Source organism: Erpetoichthys calabaricus, chromosome 2 (assembly GCF_900747795.2).
Source record: "Erpetoichthys calabaricus chromosome 2, fErpCal1.3, whole genome shotgun sequence".
Classification (NCBI taxonomy): domain Eukaryota; kingdom Metazoa; phylum Chordata; class Cladistia; order Polypteriformes; family Polypteridae; genus Erpetoichthys; species Erpetoichthys calabaricus.
This window is the reverse complement of record NC_041395.2, coordinates 131,930,484-131,952,978: the sequence shown is the minus strand read 5'-3', so window position 1 is coordinate 131,952,978 and position 22,495 is coordinate 131,930,484. Positions and strand designations below refer to the sequence as shown.

General features: G+C 34.9%; 2 protein-coding genes across 2 annotated transcripts; both read right to left on the bottom strand.

Annotated features, from left to right (window-relative positions):
- Positions 1 to 1,987: 1,987 nt before the first annotated feature.
- Positions 1,988 to 10,761, bottom strand: LOC114643222 (extracellular calcium-sensing receptor-like). Its single transcript, XM_028791864.2, has 6 exons — positions 10,557 to 10,761; positions 9,195 to 9,483; positions 7,155 to 7,964; positions 6,845 to 7,072; positions 4,627 to 4,750; positions 1,988 to 2,901 (listed from the first exon to the last, which is right to left on the bottom strand). Exons 1-6 carry the CDS (start codon positions 10,754 to 10,756, stop codon positions 1,988 to 1,990), a joined length of 2,565 nt encoding a protein of 854 aa, XP_028647697.2. The 5' UTR covers positions 10,757 to 10,761.
- Positions 10,762 to 15,147: 4,386 nt separating this feature from the next.
- On the bottom strand, positions 15,148 to 22,264 carry LOC114645390 (extracellular calcium-sensing receptor-like). The gene is made up of 6 exons (XM_028793249.2): positions 22,068 to 22,264; positions 21,276 to 21,567; positions 18,918 to 19,733; positions 18,353 to 18,580; positions 16,959 to 17,082; positions 15,148 to 16,154 (listed from the first exon to the last, which is right to left on the bottom strand). Exons 1-6 carry the CDS (start codon positions 22,262 to 22,264, stop codon positions 15,244 to 15,246), a joined length of 2,568 nt encoding a protein of 855 aa, XP_028649082.2. The 3' UTR covers positions 15,148 to 15,243.
- Positions 22,265 to 22,495: the final 231 nt, after the last annotated feature.

The following is a 22,495-nucleotide window of genomic DNA, read 5'->3' as shown; positions in this document are numbered from 1 at the left end:
GAGCCTTTTCTTGGTATAGTGCAAGCCATTCTTATTGCCCTAACCTTACCTGTAACAGCCCGTGGAACGGAAAAGTCACTTAACATAATGAGAAGTATGAAAACTTGGCTTTGGATAAATATGTTAGATACGCCTTTGTTTGGACTGTGAGTGATGAGTCTTCACCAACCTAAGATGCTGGAGCATAAGAATGAAATAACTGACAAAGTTATTAAAGGGGATCAGTCAAGTTTGTCTGTCTCTTAATAGCAATAACTACTCCTGCATGTGGGTGCCTTTTTTGTTTGAAGATCTGAAAACATTCAGTTGCAAACATTTGCAAACATCGAAAAGGAAGCAAATATTTTTTATAACACTAATACAGACGGCACTGAATAATAAAACAAAGTTGAGCAAAAGTTAAAAAGTGCTTTGATTCTTCTACTTCATGTTTCATACCTAGTAGCACTGTATGACTGGTGTAACAAAACAGAGAAACAAAAAATGCGGTCTTCTTACGCGTCTCAGTGAAGTTTCTTGGTAGAACCCTAGGATCTTACAATAATGCATCTCTTCTAGGCTCTGGCACTGCACGAAGTATCATGACTGCTTTTTACATATGGTTCTTAGCTTAATACTTCTAGTAACCTCATGGCTAGGGGATAAGCCATCAAATGTTACTAGTACATGTATTATTGGCTATTAGTGTTACTTAAGATGAAAGTAATAATCTGTGTAACTATGGGAAATCCTGTTTGCTGATGACATTGTGATCTGTAGCGATAGTAGGGAGCAGGTTGAGGAGACCCTGGAGAGGTGGAGATATGCTCTAGAGAGGAGAGGAATGAAGGTCACTAGGAACAAGACAGAATACATGTATGTAAATGAGAGGGAGGTCAGTGGAATGGTGAGGATGCAGGGAGTAGAGTTGGCGAAGGTAGATGAGTTTAAATACTTGGGATCAACAGTACAGAGTAATGGGGATTGTGGAAGAGAGGTGAAAAAGAGAGTGCAGGCAAGGTGGAATGGGTGGAGAGCAGTGTCAGAAGTAATTTGTGACAGACGGATATCAGCAAGAGTGAAAGGGAAGGTCTACAAGACAGTAGTGAAACCAGCTATGTTATATGGGTTGGAGACGGTGGCATTGACCAGAAAGCAGGAGACAGAGCTGGAGGTAGCAGAGTTAAAGATGCTAAGATTTGCACTGGGTGTGACGAGGATGGATAGGATTAGAAATGAGTACATTAGAGGGTCAGCTCAAGTTGGACGGTTGGGAGACAAAGCCAGAGAGGCAAGATTGTGTTGGTTTGGACATGTGCAGAGGATAGATGCTGGGTATATTGGGAGAAGGATACTAAGGATAGAGCTGCCAGGGAAGAGGAAAAGAGGAAGGCCTAAGTGAAGGTTTATGAATGTGGTGAGAGAGGACATGCAGGTGATGGGTGTAACAGAACAAGATGCAGAGGACAGAAAGATATGGAAGAAGATGATCTGCTGTGGCAACCCCTAACAGGAGCAGTCGAAAGAAGAAGAAGAACTATGGGAAATCCTCAAGGTGTAAAAAGTACATATATGGTAATTCATGAAATACCTGAGGAAAAAACCTAGGAAATGGTTTATTTATTAATTGGGTCTAGAGCAAAATGAAACAAAAGGAGCAACCATACATCAATTTTTCAAGGGACAAATATAGTTATTTTGGTTTCATGATCATATGGGAGCCACAGTCATCCTGGCAGCATTAGGTACAAAGCAAAGGATGGAAATCCATTTGAAGGCAATAAAATGAGAAAATTACATGGAAAATATTTGGCATAAAAAGTATTTATTTAAATGAAATATTAGAACTTGTGGGAAATTATGCAATTACCATTTTTAAGAAAATAAACACATTTTATGTATTATTTTTTGAGATCTTTCTCATTGACAACAGTATGTATATGTAAATACTACAAAAATGGTTTCATGCCTTCAGGCAACAGAAAACTTTTATTTTGAATATTCTCTTTCAAAGTGACTTTGAGGGCATTTTTCCCATCAAATGCTTTTTGGTGTTTTTTTCAGGTTTTAATAGAATTACATAACATTTTGGAGCAAAAATACAAAATAGTAAACCAAAACTAGATGCTAAAATAGCAAATATTTCAACAGCAACAGTATACTTTCCTGGGGAACTAATATAAGCTGGAATGAAAGTGATCCAGACAGCACAAAAAATCAGCATACTGAAAGTAATGAATTTTGCTTCATTGAAGTTGTCTGGAAGCTTGCGTGCAAGAAAGGAAAGTACAAAACAAAGGACAGATAAAAGCCCTATATATCCAAGTACTGCATAAAATGCTGCTGGTAATCCCAGATCACATTCCAAAATTATTTTGTCCTTGAAAGAATTCATATTTTTATTAGGAAATGGTGGTGAGGTTAATAACCACAGAGCACATATTAAGACCTGTATCATAGTGAATGTACAAACACTGAACCGTTGCTGTGTTGGGCCAAACCATTTCATAATATTGCTACCAGGCAAAGTAGCCCTAAAGGCCATTAAAACCACTATAGTTTTCCCCAGAACACATGAAATACAAAGAACAAATGTGATTCCAAAGGCAGTGTGCCGTAACATGCAGGACCAGTCAGAGGGCTGGCCAATGAAAGTGAGGGAGCAAAGAAAACACAGTGCTAAGGAGAACAAGAGCAAGAAACTTAATTCTGAATTGTTAGCTCTAACAATGGGGGTGTCTCGGTGTAAAAAGAAAATTGCAGCGATGGAAATGGTAGTAAAAGCACCAAGCAATGAGCATACTACCAGCACCACACCCATTATTTCTCCATACGATAAAAATTCAATAGTCTTTAAAATGCAGCGATCTCTTTTGTCATTTGCGTTGTACTCCAAAGGGCATTTAATGCAATCGATGGAATCTGAAAAAAGAAAGAGCAACACTTCTAATAAGTGGCAGTCAGAGTAAGCAATTATTGAAGCTAAAAAATAAAAAATGAATTACTTTAAGAAAAAAACAGGGAAAATGTTGCACTAGTTTATAACAAACTTGTAAAGAATTTGGCATAATTTGCTGGCTATTTCCTTATTGTAATTATTTTCTTTTTAATTGCTTATGATTTCACCTTTACTTGTGGCTACTTGTCCAACTCTAATGACTTTGTTTATGATTAGTAACAGCTACAAAATTTAATCAGCTCAGAAATAATGCTGGTAATATTATATTCAAAAAGTTAGGAATAAAGGGTTTGTAATAATTGACTGTTATTACTCTTTACAATGCCAAGTATTTGATCATTTAATTTCCATGAAATTGCACATTAAGTTGACGATTAGTAATCTGTAAATATCTGATGTTCAAACAGCAACCATGAAAAGAAAAATGAAGACAGGATCAAAGCCAAAAAACATATGCATATTTAGACAATGACTAAATAAAATAAAAATAATGTAGGCCTAACAATGTTGAAAGAACTTTGATAGTATAATAACTAAAATGAAAATAATCTGTAATGCTGAATTTCTATTTAGCAGTTAATGGATGGAAGGTCAATGTGACATTCAGTGCAAAAAATACTGTGATATAAATCAAAGTAAGATTTGGGTTTTATAAATATATTTTGTGGGAGATGTCAGATAAATAACCAAACCAAACTCAGTGTAATTTTTGGGTTAACTCTAAAGACCAGTAACTATTTTAATGCATATTTAGAAGTCGCCATTTACCTGGACAGAACATTAAGGACACTGCTAGGCTACATACAGTAACAGGAAGGCCCAGGAAAAAAATGTTTATAATTAATGAAATATATCATAGACTACCTTGTGTTTAACAGGCATCACAGAAATGATCGTTCCTTACTCTAAAGTGTTGTGCAAGAAATAAGCTAAAGGCTGCAAATTCTACAGTTCTTGTAACAGGACCTAGAGGGTGATTAACTTGCATTGGGTTTCTTGTCAACAGAGCGTGAAACTTCTCAGAAATGATGGTAAAGTAGATGGATCAAAGCAATGAGCTGAAACATCACTTCATTATTGTGGTTCAAGGATATAAAGATAAATAGCCTTGAGTGGCTCTGTCCAACTCCACTTAAAATCTGTGGAGCGAAACTGCCAAGAAAACAAGAATAAAGTCACCTCTAATCAGTATGAGTGTCTGATAGATAATTACACAGAAAGAAGGCTTTACAAAATATTAGTGCAAGGAGCATTCAAACTACAGTTTTTAGTTTATTTAGCTTTCATTGATGTATTTATTTTTGAGCAGTATAATGCTGCTTCTGTTGCCTCGCAGCTTTAGAATGTTGTGTATATCAGCCCGATCACTGTTTATGGTAAGACTGCACATTCTCTCTGTATCTATGTGGTTTTTCTCCACATACTCCAGTTTCCTTCTATTTAAAAAGATGCTTGGTTGCAGTAAATGATGACTGTAGATTTATGAATACCAATGTGTGCAAGGGTTTGGCCAGTACAGAGCTAGTTCCTATCTTGTTCCTTATTCTTCCATGATATGCATGAGTAATGATTTGAAAGTCATTTTCGAACATGTATGTTGGATTATCACTAATTGGTTGTGTCCATGAAAAACTGTTTTTTAGGTTATATTGTTTCTGTCAAAATTACATTAAAAAACTCTGTTGTACCTGTTACATTACTTATTTCTCCTTCAGCACATAGAATGCAGTCAAAGCAGCAAGCAGGTTTCCCTTTCTGCACAGCTTTACGGGTTCCCGGTATACAGCTTTCACTACATACAGATCTTAGCAACTGAAATAAAAAAGCAAAAACTTTGGTAATGATTTGTTGTAAATATATTGAATTTTTGTTTTACAGTATATGTAACTGATATGAAACAATAAAAACAAATGTTGGCTCATTAACAGCAAATATTCTTTGCATGGCTTAGTAATTTGTGGATGTGAATGACATCTCATTAACATGAATAATAGTTAGACTTGTGGTTGAACTGGCTATTTGTAAAAATGATCATGCACACTGTTTAAAAAACTGGAAGCATTTCACAGGAATTAACTGTAATTTTCGCAATACAATACTGCATTGAAAAAATGTACTGTGTATTCATAGCAGGCTAAGCCATCTTCTGTGATAAGACAGCAAATTAGTGTAAAATTGTATTTTGACTGGTCCGTGTTGCATTGTGCAACATTTTCAGTTTGTACATTTTCATACAGTTTCACTTATACGTGTGGTAGGATGACAGTTAAAAGTGATATTCTGGCTACAGGGACACAGATGGAAACCTGTATGATTTTAAATAAACATTAGAAAAGTTTTCATTCCACAGAGAAGCACAGACACAAGGAATAAGTGACCAAATAGTGAGGCAGTGAGGAAAAGGACTTTAGGGACATTCAAAACTCAACTTCATGTAAATTTTGGGGAAAATAGGTGAAAACACTGTAAAAAATACAATACATTAACATGTGTATTTTAGCAGTCATTAAACTGTGATATAATACATGGTTAAAACAATGATTTGAAATAAATAAATGCACATAAACTTACATTTAAGCAGTGTTTTAGCTCTCAATGTCAATTAATTGTTTCAATGTGCCAGAGTATTTTTATGAATAATTGCTTCATTGCTGTAAAGTCACAATGGCACAGAAAACTAAATCTGTATAAAGTTAGCATATATGTATATGGCATGCCCCTTTTGCAGCAACACTGTAAATTGCTCCTGATGACTTCCACACCTTTGCACTATGAGAAGCAAAAGCTTAAAGATGGCTAGCAAACTCATTTTTCTTTGTGTGCTGAAGGTGATGGAAGCTAATCTATGTTTTTTTTCAGCAAACTGGTGAACCTGTGACACATTCTACATTATAAAAGCAGCATTTTCTTTTCAACCAGACAACATAAACTATTTCTACAAAACATTAATGTTGTATCAAAGAATAAAAATGATAGTTTGTGTGTCTGATGATCAATTGATTGGTAGCTGAATTGCAATTCATTTAACTATTTGGTTAGAGACAAGTTTGTTTCATGTCATCTTTTAAATGACATGAAACATGATTACTTGCTACTGAATTGCAGTATGGGTGGCATGGTGGTGCAGTGGGTAGCGCTGCTGCCTTGCAGTTAGGAGACCTGGGTTCGCATCCCGGGTCCTCCCTACATGTAGTTTGCATGTTCTCCCTGTGTCTGCATGGCTTTCCTCTGGGTGCTTCTTCCCACAGTCCAAAGACATGCAGGTTGGGTGGATTGGCGTTCCTAAATTATCCCTAGTGTGTGCTTGGTGTGTGTGTGTACATGCCCTGCGGTGGGCTGGTGCCCTGCCCGGGGTTTGTTTCCTGCCTTGTGCCCTGTGTTGGCTGGGATTGGCTCCAGCAGTCCCCCATGACCCTGTAGTTAGGATATAGTGGGTTGGATAATGGATGGATGGATGAATTGCAGTATTATTACAGATAACATGTAAAAATCCAGGAAATTATTGTAATTGCTGCTGGAGTATGTGAATTTCCCCTTTGGATTAATAAAGTATCTATCTATCTATCTATCTATCTATCTATCTATCTATCTATCTATCTATCTATCTATCTATCTATCTATCTATCTATCTATCTATCTATCTATCTATCTATCTATCTATCTATCTATCTATCTAATTCAGCAGCAGCGTACTGCTACATCATTTTGTGCTTTCATTCTGTGGCCTAGTTACTGTGAAGTTACAGCAGAGTATTGTATTTTTATTGTAATATACAGTAATATGAAACAGTAGAATACGGTTAAAGTAATGCAAATAGTAGCCAGTAATTTACTGTAATTTCACAGTCAAATATTTTTTAACAGTGTGTAACTTTAATTTTAATTGTATATATTTAATCTACTTGCCTTGTTTTGGCCACCGGTCCAAACAATGGCACTGTTATTCATTAAAAACTGTTTCCCATCTGGCAGTGATGTATCGTAAATCCCCACTGTTACAAATCTGGCACCTCCATTGTTACTGAGCTGCCAATTTAATATTTCATACCTTGCAGCAGGGTCACCATTTTCATCAAAGTAGACTCTTTCACCACTTTTGGTTGTGAAGTTAACCTTTTTCATGAAGTGCAACACCTTTAATAAGACAATATTTGTGGTTTCAGTAAGTTGACAGAATTACATCACTTCAATCTCACTAGAAGGTCTGATTCCATACCTGCCATGGTTCGACTTTCAATTTACTGAAACATGCCATTTGTTCAGATGCTTCTTGTCCACTTTCACAAGTAATACCATTATGCAGAGAATAGGCAATTGCATACATTGCTTTATACACGTTATTTGTGATTCTCAGTTCTGTTGCATCAGTATAATGGTTATTCACATTATTCAGATTTTCAAATCCAGTACATTGAATTTTCTCTTTTGTTGCCTTATTTATGGAGCAGCTAAAGATATCCTCCCAAAACTCATTCAAACCAATGTTATTGACACTGCTTGAAGGACGTACACTCAGCAAAAATTCCTTCAGATCAGGAATTACGGCATTGCTTATTGCAAATCCAATAGCTCCATTCAGAATTCTATAATATTGTTCCGTAGCTAAACTTTCAGTAGCAATCCAGCCCTCACTTCCAAGCCACTGTAAGCCAGTGACATTTTGAAGGAGTAATTCTTTTATAAGGAATTCCAAATCAATGAAAGTAGTGAAAGCTATAATGACCCTTGAAGTTGAATGCTTAATGATTTCCACTGTTTTTAACAGTTTCTCCCTTGGGTATGTTCTATATATAGCCTCAGAATATTCAATGCAGACACCTTCTTCTTGAACCGCTTGCAAAAATGTAGCCATACCAGAGTTGCCATAGGCATTGTCACTTCGAACTGCACCTATCCAAGTCCATCCAAAATGCTTGACAAGTTGTGCCAGTGCTCTGCTTTGAAAATTATCACTTGGAATTGTCCTAAAGAATGTTGGAAATTCATTTCTGTTGCTAAGGCATATACATGTGGCATAGTAACTTACCTGTTAAAGAAATCAGTTAAGGAAAGAATAACATAGTGCCAAACTCATACCAGTATCAGCAGTGGCAATAAAGTCCAGACATACAATAGAAGAACTTATCTGTCAAACCTCACATAGTACTGGCTTACAATAGTTTTGCATTAGATTTGGACACTAAAATGTATTTCAAAAACAAATACAATTTATTCATCTTAGTTTACTTTTAGAACCTTTCGCTGTTGAATACCTCATTTACAATCTTTTCATATTCTGTACCTGCTCAGGTTTGCAAAGAGCCAGAGACTCTCTCAGCCACGTTCACTTCAAGTCAGGACAGCGTGCCAGACTTTTGTGGAGATTATTCTTGTTATCCATCCATCCATCCATTTTCCAACCCGCTGAATCCGAACACAGGGTCACGGGGGTCTGCTGGAGACAATCCCAGCCAACACTGGGCACAAGGCAGGAACCAATCCCGGGCAGGGTGCCAACCCACCGCAGGACACATTCTTGTTATAAAACTACATAAATTCTGTAGGCTAATTGCATTTTCTGTATGCAACTATTGTTTATTGGAAAAGTGTTCATTTTTTTGAAGGGTTAAACTTCAGTTTGTTTTCTGTCTGTAAGAACTGATAATGCATATGCAATTTTTAAAACTTTTTTGAAACAATCTGTTACATTCCCATGACCCCACAGTGGCTAAGCAGGTTAGAAACTTTTGTACTGTATTTTCCTTGGCCTCCATATTGCTATACATTGAAAAGGAAGGAAACACTAGAAAAGTGCAATATATTCAAAGAATACTATAATTATAATGCTATTAATAATACTTCAGATTTCCGATGTCGATTCATTTAAAATGTTCAGTTCCTTTTGCTCAGTACCTAAACTACATGCAATAATAATTAATGTAGTGTACACAGCTAACATTGTAAGTTAATATATTTATTTGGACTGGCTTATAAATATGTTAATTGTTTGTTCCAGAGTGAAGAATTTTACTGTCACATCTTGCAATGTGCATAAAGACTAATATTGATGTAAAGAGGTTAATATTTAACTTATAAAACATACATTCTCACACTTAAATACTATTGGGAAAAATACGCAGAATAACTAAACCTCATTATTCCTTAATTAAAGAAATAAAAAAAAAAATTCAGAAATATAATTATATTTTCTTGAAGGAATTGTAATTGGAAGTAGATCAGCTTGTTTCTTTTTTAATAACAACTTTGATTATCTTACCAAAGATATGCGGAAAGAAGAAATAACTGTAGCAACACCTATACTAAGAGATGAACCAGAGTGTCCAATAATAGCAACGGTTGGAGGCTTATTGCAGGGATTATCAGACATTACTTCATCATATCCATTCATTAAAGCCATACCTGCCCTTATGGCTAAAGTTACAGAGCTGCAATCATCATATATTTTATATCCCAAAGAAACACCAGGCAGTATATCTGATCTGTTATTTATCTGTTCAATTGCAAAGATCATAGTTTGTGCAAACTGATATTCTTTGAAATTTATGCTGCAAAATAAAGATAAAAAAAACATTAGAATTGTTTGAAATTTTACAGTTTATGCCTACCCTATTCTACCCTAAAACTAACTATCTCATAAAGAATTTAATAAATGCAGTAAACAGAATTATTTTGCAAGATGTCGATTTTGACATTTTGAAACAATAGATGCTACTTAGGATATTCTGTTGGTCAGCTGCTGCTATGTTAGAAGACCTTAAGAATGTTTTATTTGGGGTCAAAATTTACAAAGCACCGAAGAGAACAGGGACTACTTATTGTATATACCGTACATTAGTCACTTTTTGCTGTGTATCAAGAACACATCAAGTGCTCTGTTTGTATTACGCAGTAATTAGCAACTATTAAATGCACCATAGAAAACTGTAAAAGCCCATATTCTTAAAAGCTAATGATACGTTTTTGCTGCTACCACTACATACATTACATGCTGTAGAAGAAGTGTATGGCTCGCAAACATTATCATGTTTGGTATAGTAGAACTCTACTTTGCAAAGTCACAAAATGTTTTATTTTTCAATATCAAGGTTTTCAATGTAAATTTGCTTTTCTTTAATATACCTTTAATTCAGTCAATACAGTTTAGTTAATTTACATTTGGACTATGTGTTATATAATAATGCTAACAGTGTTAGCACATCTATAAAATACAATGGATAGATAGACTTCCTGCTGTTTTGTAAGCTTTCACTTAGTGTATTAGTCTTTGAAATAATATAGGACGGATAGCTGATGATACAGAGGGATAACATTTCTGTCTCATAGGTCCACCATCCTGGGATCAAATCCCATCTCTTGTGCATGCAAACAGTCAAACTGACAAATTTATCATAAGTAGTACAGAGATTTTAGAGTATTGCAGTGGTTAATACACTTCATTCAAGGTTCATTCTGCATGTTAAAAACTCTTAAAAACTTTATATTTTACATATCTGTTTTTAATATATTATTATATTTATTGTGAACATTGGTTTGAAAAATAGAGAGTAAAATGCATAACGACTTAATATAACATTAATAATGGCTGTGTTCAATGTTCACTTCTTCCTTCCATACTTACCCTGTGCATACAAATGATTCTGGCATGGCTGTAAACATATTCTTAGCAGTTATAACATTGTCATGGAATGAAAAAATTCCTCCAATTATAATGTCACCATCCTTAGAAAACTGAGGCAATGCTGGTGTCCCTCTCAACCTGCAGACTGGCTTCACTGCCCTTGCTAAAACCAGAATAAAAGCTACTTCCACAAGTAGCATTTCACACAGACCTCTTGCTCAGAATGAAATGGTACACTCTGAGTGGATTTTATAAGATTCTTAAATCTATTAACTGGAAACTGAAAGTCCCATCTTGTCATTTATTCTCAAAGGTAAGTGTTATTTTAATTTATCCAGGGAAACTTAACATTAAGAAATACAAATTCCCCAGGTCTAAAATGATTTTGGAGTCTTAGGAATTTACTTTGTCTGTTTTTCTCTTCTATTACTTAAGATGTTATTGGATTGCACATGCTCTTTCTTTGCCCATGTAATTCTTAACCAACATACACACAAACAAGGATCAGCACGATTGTGTACAAATGTATGGTGTATTGATTATTGCAAATGATTGTATAAGGATCAGACAACATACAGTAAATCTAGCTTTGTCAGCATATACACTGTTCTGAAGGTAGACTTTTAATCAATGACACAGTAAATCTAAGTACAAATGTTTTAATTTTTATTAATAGTTTAAAATAAATGGTAATCACAAAAGACACAATGTACAATAATTTTTAGTTTCAAAATTTACATTCTTCAAGTTTTGCAGTAAACACAAAATTAGCAAATTTTTATAAGACAGGTATCTGTGGTATAGCGTGTCCCCAGCTCCCATCAAAGGCCCGTTTTTAAAATAAGTAATCACCGCGCTCGCAGCTTAGCGAGGGGGCATGGTGGTTGTGTGGCTGAAGCGGTCCTCAGGGCGATTCGCGATGTGGGCATTTCTCACCTAAGTGCACAGGTGAGAGACCGCCCACATCTGTGATTGTTCCTGGGGCTGCTAATTTGCTACAGCTACCATGCCCTCTTGATATATAGAAGCGCAAGTTGGCTAGGAGAGGAAAATGAAAAAGGGAAGAGAAAGAAAGACGGAGGTTGTAGGAGAGCAGGATGCAGTGTGGCGAGAGAGCCGGTGTGAGCGAGAGAGAGAGAGAGAGCGAGCGAGTGAGCAAGTGCAGGCTCGCAGACAGGCAGCTGGAAGGTGAGCCCCAAGAAGGGTGTTTGGCCAACACTCGGTGGGGGCAGAAGGAAGCGGTTGCTCCCACTGAGCATTGTAGGAAGGAACGGGAGTGACCGGCAGAAGGACAACTGTCCGCGTAAGGCCGGGAAGGAAGCCGGAGTCGGGAGGCTTGGTGGGTGAAGTCCTTGACGTGAGCGTTCTAGTTGTCTCGGTCTGGTATGAGTGCGGGACCGAAGCCAGGAATTGGGAGGCCTCCAGACCGGTCGAGCGGAGTGAAGGTCAGCTGCTGAGAGAGCAACTTGCCTGCTGCAGGGCCCAGATGAGAGAAGCAGGAGAGACGCCAGGGTACAAGAAGCACCGGGCTCTGAATTGTTTTAAAGGACTGCTTCCAGTTTTGTTTTAACCTCATTTATAAAGGATTGTTTTTTTTCTATTTATTGATTTGTACCTCCACGTTTTGTTTTAATGGATTATTTATTTAAGAATGACTCTTTTTGGAAGCACTGCATTTATTTATTTGAACACTGTTTTGTTGTGGTGTTTTAATGAAAGCACTTGACACTTTTGCACCATCCCCTTGCTATGTTGTTGCCTCACTGCTTAGCTCATCGGTAACATTACCGACGCTATTGGATTTAAGGGCTCCTGGACAGCAGATGGGAGCATGTAGCAAACCCGCATCGTCACAGTATCTTGTCATAAAACAACAAAATATGTAGATTACAAGGCAGTTTTAAAGGTGCCTTTTGTTTCAAAAAGTATTTTTAAGATTTCTACACTCTGGACCAAGATGCCCAAGATGACCACCTACTTGTCAGCTCTTTTTCCCTTCAGTTATGGTATATCCATGTTTTGAAGCAGTTTCCTAGTGGAAATCTTTGTTTATTAGTCACTAGTTCTGGTTGCTTCAAGTTAATTTCTTAAAGTGTCAAATACCATATGGTACAGTATTATTTATCTAATTATTTTCATTTTGTGTCATTAAGTTCATGATCATAAGAAATCACTGCATCACATATATAGTACCGTTTGTGCATTTGGAACAATGGGAGGAAAACGTTCTCCGAGAAGAAATGCAACCATTTCAGAATTAGTCTGGCCAAGCCAAACGTATATTATATAAGTCTGAAGACAACCATGAGTAAATGTTGCTTAAAACTGGTTGGGGACAAGTAGAAGGATCAGGGAGTGCTACAGTTCAGAGTCAATCCAACGCCTCATGAACTTATGGTGGTGAAGTTTAAAGGCAAAAGAGTGATGATGTTCTCTCTCAAACATGATTTAAAACAAAGCTTGTGATTACAGTGAACTGTCTACAGCCTCCTAAAAAACCCTATTAAACAAGTAAATGTTTGCTGCTTGTGCAGAGAGCACATAGGTTGTGTTAAAAATAAACATAAACTGTTACAAAGGAAAATAATTTCTTAGCATCATATTATACACTTGCATTCCAAAGCCTCATTGGACTAGTGATAAAAATGAACAATACGTTGTTGTTGGTTCTGTGTACTCTCTGTTGTTCAGTTACAACAATAGTGTCAGGGTCCATGTAAGGTTAAAAGAATTACCAGCTATGTTTGAGAAAATATGAATTGCAAGATATGCATTTGAAGTAAACCACAGTATGTGTCACACCTCATCAAAAGGAGGCAAAACGTCCTGGCGTTCAGAGAGCTGATAATGAAGAGCCACAGGAGATGCAGATTTCAGTACTGAAAACATCTAAATCCATAGATGTGCCTAATGACACCAATAGAAGCACAAATGTGGCTTCACAACATTCACCTTATGAATACACATTTAAATAAATAACTGAAGTAAGTTAACATTACTTTCAAACATGCCCTACCAGAATATATCCACAGTGCTTTATAGTATATACACAGACAGTACTGTATTTGCTGTTGTTATGCCGTATAGTGGTGAAATAGTCAAAATTACAGAAAGATAGCAGACAGAAACACATCTTAAATGAGTGCAGCCAAATAGATGCATTGGCCTACGTGTGTGCATGTCTGTCTGCCTCTTCTGTTAAAGCGTTATTCACAATGTACAAAATGAATCATTAAGTTTCAGTTACCTTGGCCACTGGGCTCCTGAATTGATAGCAGCATTTTTTTGCTAAGCTTCAAGTCTTTTATTCAGTTTCTTTTGCTCTCTCCCTGAAACCCAGCAGTTTAAAGTGGACAGACTTGAGGAATTAATGGCGGGTGTTTTAGGAAGAAGCCCCATGGACTTTACAGTGTATATCCTTTACAGTGGAGAATTTCATTGTTACTCTCTACAATTTTTTTAACGAGTTCTTCCCAAATATATATTGTCATTTGAGAATCACGACTGGCCCAACAAAACTATTTCAGAATACATTTTATTGAAAATAAATTGACAAAGTCTAACACTGCTAATCTATATTTTTTCACTAAGGTCTCCTTCAGAAATGCTGCTGAGTAGATGAAGTGTAACAAACTGAATACGTTGCAGATTTTTATCATGAAGGGTTTCAAGTGATACCTTTTAATTTAATTGACAAATTATTTAAAAAACTATTTATTTTTTCAGTATTATTTGACCATTCACAGTACTATAATATTATTAGGTTTTATTCTCCTGCTGAACTCACTACTACTACAGTATATTGCTAGAAATGACAGATACATGACAGAATTTTTGACTTTATTTTAATAAATGGATGATCAAAGTCATTTTTAAAAAATGTTACATACAATATGCCAGCACAAGTTTTGTCCCAACATTAAAATATTTTTGATTTTCTTTTTAATAAATACAGATATGTTAATTGACACAAAAGTCTTGCATAATAAATGATTTGGCAGAAACAATGTGATTGATAAATGTTGACTACACCATGACCTGGAATTTTATGAAAACAAGAGATCTTGAGATTATGTTTCCAGAATAATTCCTAATTCTGTTGACCAGTATGGTTTTTAGGCCAAATATCTTAACCATGGAGGAAAAACCCAAAAAGGAATAGGTTTTTGGTGACAATATTTGCAGGAGATTTGTTGACATAGAAAAACATGAACCATTATATATTGGCAGCAGTAACATAACACATTTACCATTTTTGAGGCTCTGTTAGACTTCTGATAAGAGTTACTTTTTATTGGGTCAGTCCTGAGGAGGACATACTCCTTCCATATTGCTATTCTGATCATAGGCCTAGGACTCTACCAGTAATATTTTCTCATAATTAGGTACCAATGGTTATTGCTTCTTACATGGCTGATTACTGTGTGTCTTCCAAAACTGTTAATTGCCTTTCATAAATTACTATATACTGAAACCTATGCTTTTTATCTTTATTAATGTATATTTGACACCACAACTAGTTGAGTTTAAAATCTCAGGTGGTTGAGTGTTTTTTTTCTCTCATTGAAAATATACATATAGAAAATTGATTGTTGAGTATTTTTATGATTTTTGTTTCATAATGAAAGATACTGATTTTTTGTAATTCCTCAATAGCTATTGCAAGCAAAGACTTTTAAAAAAAATACTACTGATTTGTCCTCACTTTACCCATTAAGTGCCTTTTTGTGTTCTTCTCAGGTTTTAGTAATAATATATAACATTTCGGAATAAAAATACAAAAAAGCAAACTGAAACTAGAAGCCAGGATAGCAAATATTTCAACGGCAACTGTATATTTTCCGGGGGAACTAATATAGGCTGGAATAAAAGTTATCCAGACAGCACAAAATATAAGCATGCTAAATGTAATATACTTAGCCTCATTGAATTTATCGGGGAGTTTACGAGCCAGAAATGCAAGAATAAAGCAGATGAATGAAAGAAATCCAATGTAACCGAGTACTGAATAAAATGCCAAGGCTGATCCTACATGGCATTCCAAAATTATTTTGTCTTTATATGATTTCATGTTTTTGTTGGGAAAAGGAGGCGAAATTATTAACCACAGAGAACATATCAGGACTTGAATGAGTGTGAAACTGCATACACTTAACCTCTGTTGACTGGGCCCAAACCATTTCATAACATTAGTGCCAGGAAAAGTAGCCTTAAATGCCATTAGCACCACTATAGTTTTTCCAAGTACACAAGAGATGCACAAGACAAATGCAATCCCAAATGCTGTGTGGCGTAACATACAGGACAATTCAGAGGGTTGACCAATGAAAGTCAAAGAACACAGGAAACAAAGCGTAAGTGAAAAAAGTAGAAGAAAACTTAATTCTGAGTTATTTGCTTTAACGATAGGTGTGTCTCTGAAGTAAAAAAAAGTAATTGCTATCGCAACTGTGATGCAAGTGCCAAGCAGTGAAAATGCTACCAGTAATGAACCCATCAGTTCACTAAACAAAAGAAACTCAGTCTCCTTCAAAATACATTGGTCTCGCAGCTCATTCGTTTTATATGTCAAAGGGCAAACAATGCAGTCAAAAGAATCTGCAAAAGGAGACAAAAAGTGGTAGTAATTAGCCGCAGAAAATATAATTTAAACTAATAATTAAACAAACCATACAATGTCCATTATGGTTAATATAAAATATATTAGGCTCTTGGGCAGCACTGGGTTTTTTGTAGATGCTCCAGTGTAGTCCAAGAACATAAAGATATGTGTGTTATGTGGATTGGTAGTTTTAAACCAGCCTTGTATTACTGAGTGTGAACTTTGATAAACTTATGCCCCATGCACAATTGATTCCTGCCTTGTGCTTGATATTGCTGGGATGGATTTCATCTCACCAAATTTCCCAAGTGTAACTTTACCTCCTTCTGCTCTTTGAATAAAGGTCAAAATTTTGTTGATGAATGCTTTAGTATCTCCGTTCCTGTGTTAAGTCTGAGAAGTTCACAGACTTGGATGACTTGTATTTATATACTACAGAAGATACAACAATGTTTTCTTTTATGTTTTCCATTGCAAGGGAACATTTTTGCTATTAATTGATTTTCTCAAGAGAAGGACATTTTTCTGCCAGTATTCATAATAATATACTATGAAAAAGATGAAGATATGGTGCTATCTGTATAATGAGCTAATTTCCTATTAAAAAAAACTGTTCAAAATATTTAGGTGAAAGAAATATGCAATACCCAGGCAGGAACAGCAATACCACTAAGGGAATGGCTATTACACTTTTGGAACCCATATTCAGATATATGTAGCTGCTCTATAGCATGAATAAGAACTGATTTAAATTGCTTTGTAAAGTTTTATTTGATTTATTTTTATTCTCTTTAACTCACCTGTGACATTACTGATTTCTCCTTCAGCACATGGTATGCAGTCAAAACAGCAAATAGGCCTTCCCTTCTGTGCAGCCTTGCGAGTACCTACTGGGCAACTTTCACTGCACACTGATTTTGGTACCTTGCAAAAAATGGAATATGGTTTAAATTAAAGTAAATTTTGGTCTTGGGATTTTGTACTTTATTGTTTTTTTTATAGATTAAATGGTCAGTGTGATTCAATGAAAGATCATTTGGGATACACCACAGACTTTGAATGTTATTTTTACTTTGGCTATGATGGCACAGTTTGATTGTGTTGTGTAGCTGTAACTCCTGAAACAATATAAGTTTACACACTATTCACATTGAAATATACTGTAAATTTTATTTAATCTTTAAAATGATGAATCACGTTTACCTTCTGTATATTCCCCATTTTAAGACAGCTGAAGTGATCTTGTGACAGCAGTTGTTTCAAAAACATATCCAGAGTCTGAGGCTTACAATGGTTGACCGATGGTGTATTATGCAGCTATTAGACACTTACTTTATGTGATTACCATAAAATACACAAAATTATATTAAACTATTGCTATTTGTAGTAAATATTATTTTTACATGCATATTTCATATATTATTGTTTTATTATAGTATTATGCATACTTTATAATACATTAGCAAAACATGTATAAAATACAGTACTATTGAATTGCGTATAGTAAATGCACAAATGCCTAAAAATTATATAATGAATGTCCCACAAATTTTTTGATAAATTATGTTGTAGCAGCAATTTACAGAATAGTTTAAAAAATAAAATAAGTCTGATTAGTTTTTGTTAAGCATTGTTTACTAATGATGGCATATTTCTTGGCATTGAAGGCATTTTGTATCCTTGTACCTGTGTGCACTTTCTATTGTCATTCTTTGAGATTTAAGAAGCATTGTTTATAAGAAAACTTCTTTAATTACATAAGCCTTTTCTGCTCTCAAACAGTTGCATTATAACTTGTATTACAAAGAACAAGTAAAGTTTTAAATAACCAAGTCAGCAACAGTTGTTTCATCTATTCATCCATCTGTCCCATCCATTTTACAAACCAGATCCAAATCACAGTCCTGGGATCAATACAGAATTCTTATTATATTTAAATATACAGAGTAAAAAATATTGGGTGGTTTATGCATTGAAAGAATAAATGCATTAATTGGAAAATACTTAAATGGTTAAGCATAATTAATTGATATTTAATTAAAGCAAGAATTGGTTTGAACAAAAAATTTAATTTTCAGGGAGCCTGCAAGAAGTAAGCTGCTTAATGTAAATTAATTTAGTGCCATGCTGGTTAAAGGTTTCTGGATAAGGAGTTATGAACTGTGTGCATTTTTTCAATAATATGAATTATTACCTTAGTCTTATTACCTGCCCATACTATACTGTTATTGTTCATTACGAACTGCTGTTCTTGTGGCAAAGATGCATCATAGAAACCAACTGTTACAAATTTGATGGTACCATCTCCATTATGGTGCCAATTAATTAATTCATATCTTGCAGAAGGGTCACCATTTTCATCAAAGTACACCTTTTCCCCATTTTTGGTAGTGAAGTTAACTGTTTTCAGATGCTGCAAAACCTTAAGAATGAGAAGAAATTAATGAAGTAAAAGTAGGCTTACTCAGTCAGTCAGTCAATTTCTAACACCATTATTTCTGAACAGGGTCGTGGGGGGTGCTTGAGTCTCTCCCATCCAACATATCACACCAGTCCGTCACAGGATGGACACACACTAGGGCCAATTTAGCGTCTCCAATTCATCTAACCATAGCACCCGGATGAAACCTACGCAGCCATGGGGAGACCCAGGACACGAACCCTGGTCTCCTAACTGCAAGGCAGCAGCACTAATACTGTGCTGCTCTTAAAAGTAGGCTTATGTATATAGAATTACAGTATTATCCATCATACTGTACCTGGAATGGATCGATTCTTGGCTGGTTTGCACATGTGATGTTTAAAATACGTTCTTGTGCACTTTGGCACTTAATTATATTCTGTATTGAGTGAGCCACAGAATACACAGCTTTATATACATTGTTGGTGATTCTGAGTTCCAAGACATCTGTGTAGTCATTATTTACATTTTCTAATTGTTCAGATCCCGTACATAAATTAGTTCCTCCAGGCTTGTCTTTACTATTTATGGAACAACTAAATGTGTTTTCCCATAACTCATTTAAACCATTGTTTTCAGAGCTTGCAGATGGGCGTACATTAAGTAAAAATTCCCTAAGGCCTGGTATAACTGCATTGCTAATAGCAAATCCAACTGCACCACCCAGAATCTGGTAGCTTTCACTTGTTGCGAGAGTGCTAGCAGATATCCAGGCTTCAGTGCCTATCCACTGCAGACCAGCCACCCTCTGAATCAACAACTCTTTCGTTAGCATTTCCATGTCCATAAAATAAGCAAATGCAACAATAACCTTTGATGTGGATGCTTTTATTATGTCTACAACTCTGAGAAAGTTTTCCCTTGGGTTTGTTCGGTAAATGGTTTCTGAATATTCAATACAAATTCCCTCTTGTTCTGCAGCCTGCACAAATGTGGCCATACCAAAGTTCCCATAATCATTATCGCTTCGGATTGCACCAACCCAAGTCCATCCAAAGTGCTTGACCAACTGGGCTAGAGCTCTGCTCTGATAGTAGTCACTTGGTATTGTCCTGGAAAAGGTTGGAAACTCCTTTTTATTGCTAAGGCAAGCACAGGTTGCAAAATGACTTACCTAAAGCAAATAAAAAAGAATAAAAACCAACAGCTTCATCATAACTCTTTTTAAGTACACGTTAACCTTTAATATTAACAATGAAAAAAGCATAAATGTGTATATTTAATTGCATTGAACAAATTAGCACCTTACAAAAATAAAATACACAATTATTTTTTAAATATACTGTATCTAAATCAATGTATTTTAATATATGTTACAAAATACTTCAAGAATTAGTGTATTGCAGTATCTTGCAGTATACTGAAATACATTGTAAAATATGTAGATTTATACACTGTATGTATATTAAAATGTATTTTCCAAAATCTAAAAATATATATTTTTTATATTTTACAGTACTAGGGCTTATATAGTGTAACATACATTTTAGAAACTATTACAATATATTTTTAAATATACTATACTGTATAATATATTTTCAAGTTTATATTTCAAGTTATATTGGAGTTTTTCTTTTTTTCTTTTTAATATATGAACCTGGCACTGAAAATATCATCAAATAGATATCTCACACAGTGTTTCTTATATTGGGACATGTTTTGGAACCAATCACAATGTGATACAGCACAAATTATAAAGTGAATATTAACCTAGTACCAGTAAGTAATAAGATTGTAAACTGAAGTCTACTTAACTTCAATTGAAATATTTTTAATGAGTTACACCAAATTCAAATAAATTGATCTCATTAGGAACACTGTGTTTAGCTTTTTCAAAGTAAAAAGATAACGCATGAATGATCTGCCATTGCTCTGGACACAAAGTATATTGCAAGTCCTAATATATTTGGAAATTTCTTTGATAAAATACAGTATATTAAGGGAAATATGGTTCCTTATATTTAGGATATTCTATTGTACTCAGAAGAGGCTCCTGTTCCATAACACTTTTAGAACTGGATTAACAAGGTTCAGTAGATGCATAGTCATGTATTAACCTAAACTGCTTGTATTTTGGAGGAAAACCTGCAAAGGCACAGGGAGAATATGTAAACTCCATAATGACATTAACTGGACTGAGAACTGACCCCAGTCTTGCAGAGCTAGAGACAGCAAAACAGCTTATGAGTGAATTTCAAAATAGTCTTAAAACACAGCACTTACGTAAAAGAAAATGACATTAGGACAACAGTGTGAAAACATACATCCTTTTATCCATCCATTTTTTGACTTGATCATTCCAATTAATGATCGTAATTATTAGTAATACCTACACATTATAAATATGCTGATAATTTAATAATTCTTAAATGTGAACTTTTAGCTCATTTCTTATTAGCAGTTATTAAACAGAGACACAAATTTGATTCTCCTTAACTGAAAATAGACATATTGTTTGAGTTTATTTCATTTGCTGTTAGCCCTCTTTTGCAGTATTCCTTGCTATAAAAGTAAAAGTATAAAAAGTATATAAAAGTAGTATAAAACCTTGTTTCGGGAATATAATAATTTCTTGTCAATGGTTTTTACATTTGCGATTAAATGTTCTATGTAAAATATTGATTAGTTCATTTTAAAATAGAGTATAATATCTCACCAGTGGTATGTTAAATGATCTAATTGTTGTGGCTACACCGATGCTCTGAGGTGATTCAGATACTCCTATGATTGCAACAGTGGATGGTTTAGTACAAGAGGTGTCAAGTGAAACTTCTTCATCTTGTCCATTCATCAATGCCATAGCCGCTTTTATAACCATATGTATTGATCCACATCCATCAAATAACTTATATCCCAGGGCAACATTTGGAAGTATATCTGTTCTATTATTTATTTCTTCAATGGCAAAAACCATTGTTTGAGCATATTGGAATTCTTTGAGGTTTAAGCTGTCAGAGAAAACAGCAATAAATAGAGCATGACATAAGTTACAAATGAGAAAACAATTTGATTTTCACAAACAAATATATTACTTTCTGTTGTTTAGATACATATATTTATTAAACATTTCAAACTTTAAAAAATCTGAATATTCTTTTAAATAATTAGCATTTAAACCTTTTTAGAATCACATTTGTCAATTTATCCATTTCATGACCACACTTAATCCAGTTCAAGATCACAGTGTCCCATACAGATAATGTTGCTTAATAAATCTTTAATTAAATAAATAGTCACAAGCATGGTACCTTTCCCAAAAAGACGATAATTTAAATATTCATACGATTTTTTTTGTGCTTTTTCTATTTGTGGTTTATGTCACAGTAACTTCACAGTATAACACAATAATATCCCTAAAGTTTCTTCTCAATTCATCTGAAAGACAAAGTACATACATCCTTATAATAAGATAAATAAATGACTCTGATTACTTGAGGCTTTTGCTTACCCTTTGCATTGTGCTGGATTTGGCATTGTTTGAAAAGACTGCTTTTCAGCCATAAGTCCATGAAACAAAAATATGCCACCCAGTATTATATCTCCATCCTTTGCAAACAATGGATATTCCCGTCTTCCTCGTAGTTTGCAAACAGGACCTTCTACCCTTGTCAATGTGACAGTTAAAACAGCAGCAAGGAATAGCATTTCCCTAATTCTGTCTTTGTTTTAAGTGCTGTGCCTGTTTTTTTCCCTTATATATATAGACAGTATGCTGTGACAGGAAGCTTAATCAAATATCTTAAAAGCAATAATTCTCAAGGGCTTTAAAGTTGCTGCTCATAAATTTGTCTACCAAATTAGAATTACTTATATTCCCTCTAATATCAAGGACCCATTCACGTAATTCTGTTATTCCAGCTGCTTATTCTAATTATG